Source organism: Taudactylus pleione, unplaced genomic scaffold (assembly GCF_031769625.1).
Source record: "Taudactylus pleione unplaced genomic scaffold, aTauple2 ptg000095l, whole genome shotgun sequence".
Taxonomy (NCBI): Eukaryota; Metazoa; Chordata; class Amphibia; order Anura; family Myobatrachidae; genus Taudactylus; species Taudactylus pleione.
In genome coordinates this window covers 2,577,310-2,586,904 of record NW_028284497.1, presented here as the reverse complement: position 1 = coordinate 2,586,904, position 9,595 = coordinate 2,577,310, and the positions used below count along the sequence as shown (strand labels likewise).

The following is a 9,595-nucleotide window of genomic DNA, read 5'->3' as shown; positions in this document are numbered from 1 at the left end:
CCTGTTTATTTTTCAGACATATATTTTGTGGTTTTGGCCAAGAAGTTGCATTTTAATTAAACAGTTAACGTCACTTTTTCTTATGGTTTTTACCTTATTTGTAGTTTTCTATGGAGGCTACTTAAATGCCAAATTTGCCAATCAGCTTGACCCTGGTAGCTAACATCAGCTTTAGATGGAAATAGCCCTTGCCTATGAACTTCAGATTGCAACAATTTACAGGATAAACACACAGTAGCGTGGTCAGGTTCCAAACTTAGAATTAAAGTGATAGCATTAGGTTTCACTATGCTTTACTTCAAACACATCACAAGGACAGGGTCTCCTGATATGGTGATTAATTATTAGGACCAATTCATTAATTATTTAATAAATATGTCCCAAAGTCCTTTCAACATAAATAGTTTCCACAGATCTCTAGTGAAATGTTATGGATGAATGGAGCCTTTCAGTTATGAAAATGACAAGAAGAACTATTCAGTCATGTAACAGGTGAGATCTCCTCCTATTAGATAAGAATTGGAAAAGCAGGGATTGTCCAAAGTGGACCTGACTTTAAACGTTTGTTTTGCATCTGACATTAGGCTTTACAAGTTTTTCTGTTTTTTTTTGTGTTGTTAATTAAGCAAAGTGTACACTTTAAGACATTTAATTTAACAGCAGAGTGAAACCTAAAATGTCACTATTTCCCTTTTTTAATCACAAGCATAAAATATTACCCTTAAGTAGTGTGTAAGAACTTATGTCTTGCTAGGGGCTCCACATTCATGCTGTTTGTGAGATATTATTATACTTTGATTAATTATATTCACTTCAATTACTTTCCACAGATACAGTAACTCTATATGGAGAATAATAATAAAACCGAAATTACGGAATTTTTCCTTCTTGGATTTCCTTCTTTACTTGAACTCCAGATAATCCTGTTTGTATTTTTTTTAATTGTGTATATTCTCACAATATCTGAAAACATAATGATTATCATAACCATAAAGCTACATTCCAAACTCCAGAAGCCTATGTATTTCTTTCTTAGCAACTTGTCATTCCTGGAGATTTGTTATGTCTCGGTCACTGTTCCAAACTTACTGGTAAATGCTCTAACAGAGCGTAAGACCATCTCTTTCTTTGGATGTATGACACAGCTCTTTTTCTTCATCTCATTAATGTGCACAGAATGTGTACTTCTAGCAGTCATGGCATTTGACCGATACATTGCTGTTTGTCATCCGCTGCACTATGTTAGAATTATGAACCAAGATTTCTGCATTCAGTTAGCTTTAGTTTCATGGATATCAGGATTCACAATCACTGTGATAAAGACATATTTTATATCCAAATTAACATTTTGTGGGCCAAACATTATTAACCATTTTTTCTGTGACATATCTCCAGTGCTTAATCTTGCATGTATAGATATGTCATTAGCTGAGCTGGTGGACTTCATCCTGGCACTGGTCATTCTTCTCATTCCTTTAATACTAACCACTATTTCCTACATTTGTATCATTTATGCAATTTTAAAAATACCAACCACTGATGGAAGACAGAAGGCTTTTTCTACCTGCGCCTCCCATTTAACAGTAGTCACCATATTCTTTTCAACAACACTTTTCATGTATGCACGGCCAAAGAAAGCCAAATCCTTGGACAAAAATAAGATTATATCTCTTTTGTATGCTGTTTTTACTCCATTGATAAATCCTTTTATCTATTGTCTAAGAAACAAAGAGATGTTGAATACTCTAGCAAAATATTTCAGCTGCAAAACAAATTTCCCAAACTTATTCTCCAGCATGCAATGTTAGTATCAATGCTGTTACTGTACCTCGCGGTCTGAGAGAGGTGGTAACTCCAAAACATTAATCCCAGTTCTGAACTTTTGTCCATCAATTGAGCTTCAATATTCTGGTGTGTTGCTGCTGGTTTCTGTTTACACTTTTACATGTATTTTATTTTTACCTTGAGTTTCTATATCGGAGACAATGGAGATCCAAACCCTTTTTATAATATATTTAATCATATTTATTACGTGCTTATGTTTATTATATACTAATTGTTGTGCATTTAGTGTAGTTAATTGTTAAAAATATTAACTATAAGCACTTTAGCATAAGTTTTAAATCTATGCTGAATATAGAATGTAAATATAAGGAACATTGGTCACTGTAGTCAATTAATTAATATGCATTGTCATGTTTCTAAAATTCATGTAAACAGGGGATTTAAAAAATGGCCATGGTTGTTGATAATTGGGCTGATGCAGAGTTGAATATATGACTGTTTGCAGAACTTATCTTACCCATGCTCAGAAAATTGGTGCACACAAATAATGCAATAATTGCAACAACACTTATTGGAGATGCAGAACATTGCTGGAGAAGTGTTCACGCAAATGCAGATTATACCTGGACATAATTAAATATATGCTTTTAAGGTGGTGTTTCTATTGCCAGGGTATATGGCAGGGGCAAGTATGACTGTTTTTGATGATGATGATGATGATGATGATGATGATGATGATGATGATGACATATCAGGCACATATGCTAGTGCTACACATGCAGATGTGGGTGCATCTCAAGAATCATACAGCTCTGCATATGGGTGAAAAGATGATTTTCATCCGTGCACATTTCTTTTGAGCAAAGTACTCCCAATTTTCTTCCAACTCTGCATCAGCTCCAATGTGTACTAATTAGACACATTCCTCATGGAATTAATGACTAACTGTGACTTAATCATGGGCCTGATTCAGAGGTGGACACTGCTGTGTCTGCTCTTGCACCTGTTGGCAGAGTCACTGCCGTGATAGCATGCAAATGCTAGCTTCAGCCTTTCTCTGGTGCAGCACCCTGCATCTGGGACACCCACCTTCAGCACCTTTACACACTATAATAACACCTGTGATTCTTGACATGCCACCATCAGCGCACCATTGCATGCCCCTTGTGGCAGGTATAGTTTCTCCATCTGAACAAGGCCTCTGTGGCTGTGCATATAAGAAGTCTGCGGCCCTCTCATAACATGCCCATGAGACAGACTATTTTGCATTCACTTCAAATCACCAATCATCGCTTTGCCTCCCCATTTCTGATATTGTCTGTCCTGAACAAAACAGCATCTTTGTGTGTACAGTCTGTGTAATGCATGAAAGAGGCATTGCAGTGGCAGACAGGATGGAAGTTTAATACAAACTATACTATTGCTACAGAATGTTTTCATTAAACAATAACTAGATCAAAGGCTTGGGCCAGCACAGGTAAAAAGAGGAAAAGTATTTAGTGGAAGCCAGGTAAATCATTGATTGATAGATTGAGTGATTGATTATAGTTTTACTATTCTAAAAATCATAGAAATGAAAAACACTTTTAAAAAACAAGCATTCAAAATGGATGACATTGCTAGATACAAAACAATACTGTAAGGTACAGCAATATACATTATCTGTCAAGCACACACAATCTTGGCAATGCCCATATTGAAAATTGGTGCACAATGGAACTGTCCTTGGGCCTTCTCACCCACCGTTATGTTTTATATCAGAAAGGACATGCACAGTTTAACAAAACAAGCAGTTCAGTGACAGGGACTGTCACTTTTGTGGTTGAAGTGCTTGACTTATTTGGGTCCCCACAAAACAAGCTACCAATGGGCTACAGGCAGCTGACAGCATTGTTAATCACTCTACACCTGGAAGATTTCCTTGACTTCCTCATCCTCCTCAGCCTCATCAGTGTAAACATCATCATCATCACACAATATTAGCTTATCCCCACTGGAATCCAAAATTACGGAAGTCTCTGTATTGTGTTACATTTGGCAGCAAAGGTCTTCCTCATAGAATTTGTAGCTCATTTTTAAGAACATGAGTTTTTCCACATTTTGAGGAAGTTTCCTTCTACAACGATGCTCACAAGGTTCCTAGCTAAGCAGCTTAAGTACACCACAGCTAGTTTATAAAAGGGGATAGAAATTGCTTTTTTTTCCTCCCAGTAATCAAAAGGACTGTGTAACATGCTAATTTGTGCATTGCCATTAAAATAATTCTCCACCATTCTATTGGTGCTTAGTGTAGCAGATTGAATCACGGTAGAGGTGTCAATAATTGTGGGCAATTCTTTTAAGCCTCACCACATGTCAAAATGGTGTTTCACTTTGGTGCGCTGAGTTGACTCATCATTCTCACCCCAAAGGGTCTCTTCGAAAAGGTCAGTTTTTTCCTGGCAGTAGCTTTTGCAGGAGAAACTGAAGCAAGAATCGTTATTGTGTCATGTGCAATTTGAGATGACAACTTGCTGAAAAGGAGCTCTTTGAATCTCTTAATATCTGTGTCAGTTGGTAAGAAAAACATTACATAGACCTTAAACCAAGGATCAAGCAAGGTTGCAAAATGTAGTGATCCAATTGTAAGATGTTCAAACCATTTGGTCCTGGTGAAGGGAATAAAAAAAAACCTTCTGCAGTAAGTCATCAAGATCAATGTGAATCAAAATGTAAAGGACCGCGCTGATTGGTCACCTGAGGTATGAGGCAGACAATAAATAGGTTAGCTAGCATATACTGGAAAGGTGGCTGCTTCTATCAGAAATACACAGTGGTCACTTGGTACAGATAAGAGGAAAGATTGATGAAAGTGCATATCTATGTAATGCTGTCAAAGGTAAAGAGCTGGTGCGACAGTGTGTGTCTATTAATACTAGAGCATATGACATAGGCAGATAATGTTAAAAGCTATGGATTTAATAAACATTAATTCAACCTCATATGATAATAAGGGAACATGTCCTAAACAATACCTAGTACAGTGTATATTGATGTACACAGAAATGCAATCAATACAGAATATATCAAAAAGAAAAAGGAAAGCAATTAATCAGCATGTGGATTGGATTGGTAAGTGGATGTTAACAGACAGATCCCTTTAAGGAAATATGAATGTTCTCCAGCACGTCACTGTAAATAATTGAGACCTAAACTGCAGGTTGGTTTGGTGGATGGTCCGTGTCTCACACTGTGTGGGATGTGTTGAGAGGTCCTCCCCATAAATAACAGCTAGCAGCTGGGCAACTTGTGTAAATGTTCAGGGGGAAAGCACAACCCTCAAGGTGAATGGTATTCGAAGTCCGTGTTCCACAGTTCCTCCAAGATAGTATAAACAGGTGGTCACTCCCGGAATGTAGTGCAGCTCAGCGTCTGGGCAACTTAGTAATGTGAACATGGAGATCCTGATTTCCCATGTGGATTGCAGCCAAATTGCCAGCTGGAGGCCAGGGGACAGCGTGCAAAGGGGTCCAGTGGCGGTGCAAGTCTCAATGCAATAGTAGCAAATGGAGTCCGACTAACGTGTTTCCCTGTTTAAAACAGCTTCATCGCCTCTGACGAAGCTGTTTTAAACAGGGAAACGCATTAGGCAGCATTACATAGATTACGGAGGCGTTCCCATGAAGACCACCAAAGATATCTGTTATGGGTGCCAGAACAGGGCGCAAGTCATCTTAGATAGCCAGAACGGGCTGCAGACCACAGAAGATATCTGTTCTGGCTGCCGGAATGTGGAGCAGACTAACTGTTTTGGGTGCCTGAATGGGGTGCAGACCACCCAAGATATCTGTTCTGGGTGCCAGAATGGGATGCAAACCACCCAAGATAGCCTTTCTAGGTGCCGGAATGGGGTGCAGGTCAGTTCAGATATCCAGAACGGGTGCCGGAATGGGGCGCAAGATACCTTAGATAGCCAGAACGGGCTGCAGACCACCGAAGATATCTATTCTGGGTGCTGGAATGGGGTGCAGACTACCTGAGCTTACTGTTTTGGGTGCCTGAACAGGGTGAAGACCACCCAAGATATCTGTTCTGGGTGCCTGAACAGGGAGCAGACCACCCAAGATATCTGTTCTGGGTGCCGGAATGGGGTGCAGACCACCCAAAATAGCCTTTCCGGGTGCCAAAACTGGGCGCAAAACATCTTAGATAGCCAGAACGGGCTGCAGTCCACCGAAGATATCTGTTCTGGCTGCTGGAATGTGGAGCAGACTAACTGTTTTGGGTGCCTGAATGGGGTGCAGACCACCCAAGATATCTGTTCTGGGTGCCTGAACAGGGAGCAGACCACCCAAGATATCTGTTCTGGGTGCCGGAATGGGGTGCAGACCACCCAAAATAGCCTTTCCGGGTGCCAAAACTGGGCGCAAAACATCTTAGATAGCCAGAACGGGCTGCAGTCCACCGAAGATATCTGTTCTGGGTGCCGGAATGGGGCGCAAACTACCTGAGATTACTGTTTTGTGTGCCTGAATGGGGTGAAGTTCACTTTAAATAGCCGTTCCAGGTGGCAGAATGGGGCGCAAGCCACCTAAGATAGCCATTCTGGGTCCCGCAATGGGACATAGACCACCTAAGATATCTGTTCTGGGTGCTGGAATGGGATGCAGACCACCCAAGATAGCCTTTCTGGGTGCCGGAATGGGGTGTAGGTCAGCTCAGATTGCCAGAACGGGAGCCAGAATGGGGCGCAAGACACCTTAGATAGCCAGAGCGGGCTGCAGATCACTGAAGATATCTTTTCTGGGTGCTGGAATGGGGCGCAGACTACCTGAGATTACTGTTTTGGGTGCCTGAACAGGGAGCAGACCACCCAAGATATCTGTTCTGGGTGCCGGAATGGGGTACAGACCACCCAAGATAGCCTTTCTGGGTGCCGGAATGGGGTGCAGTTCAGCTCAGATAGCCAGAACGGGTGCAGGAACAGGGCGCAAGCCATCTTAGACAGCCAGAACGGGCCGCAGACCACCTAAGATATCTGTTGTGAGTGCTGGAATGGGGCGCAGACTACCTGAGATGAATGTTTTGGGTGCCTGAACGGGGTGCAGACCACCGAAGATATCTGTTCTGGGTGCCGGAATGGGGTGCAGACTATCTGAGATTTTTTCTTTAGGTGCCTGAACGGGGTGAAGTTCACTTTAAATAGCCATTCCGGGTTGCAGAATGGGGCGAAAGCCACCTAAAATAGCCATTCTGGGTACCGGAATGGGGCATAGACCACTTAACATAGCTGTTCTGGGTTCCGGAACAGAGCAGAGAATACCATGGCCAGCCATTCCGGTTGCCGGAATGGGGCGCAGGCCACCTTAGCTAGCCGGAACAGGCTGCAGACCACCTAAGATAGTCTTCTAATTGCTAGAATGGGGCACAGACAATCTTAGATAGCCGTTCTGGGAGCCGGAATGGGGTGCAGACCACCTAAGAGAGCCTTTCCTGGTGCCGGAATGGGGTGCAGGTCAGCTCAGATAGCCAGAACGGGTGCCGGAACAGTGCGCAAACCATCTTAGTTAGCCAGAACGGGCTGCAGTCCACCAAAGATAGCTATTCTGGGTCCCGGAATAGGACATAGACCACATAAGATATCTGTTCTGGGTGCTGGAATGGGATGCAGACACCCAAGATAGCCTTTCTGGGTGCCGGAATGGGGTGTAGGTCAGCTCAGATAGCCAGAACGGGTGCCGGAATGGGGCGCAAGACACTTTAGATAGCCAGAACGGGCTGTAAACCACCAAAGATATCTGTTCTGGGTGCTGGAATGGGGCGCAGACTACCTGAGATAACTGTTTTTGGTGCCAGAACAGGGTGCAGACCACCTAAGATATCTGTTCTGGGTGCCGGAGTTTAGTGCAGGTCAGCTCATATAGCCAGAACAGGTGCCGGAACAGGGCACAAACCATCTTAGATAGCCATAACAGGCTGCAGTCCACCGAAGATATCTGTTCTGGGTGCCAGAGTGGAGTGCAGGTCAGCTCATATTGCCAGAACAGGTGCCGGAACAGGGCACAAACCATCTTAGATAGCCAGAACAGGCTGCAGTCCACCGAAGATATCTGTTCTGGGTGCCGGAATGGGGTGCAGACTACCTGAGATTACTGTTTTCGGTCCCTGAATGGGGTGAAGTTCACTTTAAATAGCCGTTTCGGGTGGCAGAATGGGGCGCAAGCCACCTAGGATAGCCATTCTGGGTTCCGGAATGGGATATAACCAACTAAGATATCTGTTCTGGGTGCTGGAATGGTATGCAGACCACCCAAGATAGCCTTTCCGGGTGCTGGAATGGGGTGTAGGTCAGCTCAGAAAGCCAGAATGGGTGCCAGAAAGGTGCCAGATCACCAAAGATATCTGTTATGGGTGCTGGAATGGGGCACAGACTACCTGAGATAACTGTTTTGGGTGCCTGAACAGGGTGCAGACCACCCAAGATATCTGTTTGGGTGCTGGAAAAGGGTTCAGACCACCCAAGATAGCCTTTCCGGGTGCCGGAATGGGGTGCAGTTCAGCTCAGATAGCCAGAACAGGTGCCGGAAAAGGGCGCAAGCCATCTTAGATAGCCAGTACGAGCCACAGACCATCTAAGATATCTGTTGTGGGTGCTGAAATGGGGCGCAGACTACCTGAGATTAATGTTTTGGGTGCCTGAACGGTGTGCAGACCACCAAAGATATCTGTTCTGGGTGCCGGAATGGGGCGCAAGCCACCTAAGATAGCCATTCTGGGTCCCGGAATGGGACATAGACCACTTAAGATAGCCATTCTGGGTTCCGGAATGGGATATAGACCACCTAAGACATCTGTTCTGGGTGCTGGAATGGGATACAGACCACCCAAGATAGCTTTTCCAGGTGCTGGAATGGGGTGTAGGTCATCTCAGAAAGCCAGAATGGGTGCCGGAATGGGGCGCAAAACACCTTAAATAGACAGAACAGGGTGCAGACCACCCAAGATATCTGTTCTGGGTGCTGGAAAATGGTGCAGACCACCCAAGATAGCCTTTCCGGGTGCCGGAATGGGGTGCAGTTCAGCTCAGATAGCCAGAACGGGTGCCGGAACAGGGCACAAACCATCTTAGATAGCCAGACGGGCTGCAGACCACCTAAGATATCTGTTCTGTGTGCCAGAACAGGGCGCAAGCCATTATAGATAGCCAGAACGGGCTGCAGATCACCTAAGATATCTGTTCTGGCTGCCGGAATAGGATGCAGACCACCCATGATAGCCTTCAGGGTGCCAGAATGGGGTGTAGGTCAGCTCGGATAGCCAGAATGGGTGCCGGAATGGGGCGCAAGATACCTTAGATAGCCAGAACGGGCTGCAGATCACCGAAGTTATCTGTTCTGGGTGCTGGAATGGGGCGCAGACTACCTGAGTTAACTGTTTTGGGTGCCTGAACAGGGAGCAGACCACCCAAGATATCTGTTCTGGGTGCAGGAATGGGGTGCAGACAACCCAAAATAGCCTTTCCGGGTGCCGGAACAGGGCGCAAACCATCTTAGATAGCCAGAACGGGCTGCAGTCCACCAAAGATATCTGTTCTGGGTGCCGGAATGGGGTGCATACTACCTGAGATTACTGTTTTGTGTGCCTGAATGGGGTGAAGTTCACTTTAAATAGCCGTTCCGGGTGGCAGAATGGGGCGCAAGCCACCTAAGATAGTCATTCTGGGTCACGGAATGGGACATAGACCACCTAAGATATCTGTTCTGGATGCTGGAATGGGATGCAGACCACCCAAGATAGGCTTTCCGGGTGCCAGAATGGGGTGTGGATAAGC

The 9,595-nt window shown here is 44.3% G+C and overlaps 1 protein-coding gene across 1 annotated transcript; it reads left to right on the top strand.

Moving 5' to 3' along the window:
* The first annotated feature begins 845 nt into the window (after positions 1-845).
* Positions 846-1,808, top strand: LOC148526473 (olfactory receptor 6B1-like). The gene has a single exon (XM_088470133.1). The coding sequence runs from the start codon at positions 846-848 to the stop codon at positions 1,806-1,808; it is 963 nt and encodes a 320-aa protein (XP_088326259.1).
* The last annotated feature ends 7,787 nt before the right edge of the window (positions 1,809-9,595 follow it).

What these genes read in the sequence shown, in the direction of transcription:
- LOC148526473 (XM_088470133.1), top strand. Translation starts at nt 846, where the DNA reads ATGGAGAATAATAATAAAACCGAAATTACGGAATTTTTCCTTCTTGGA.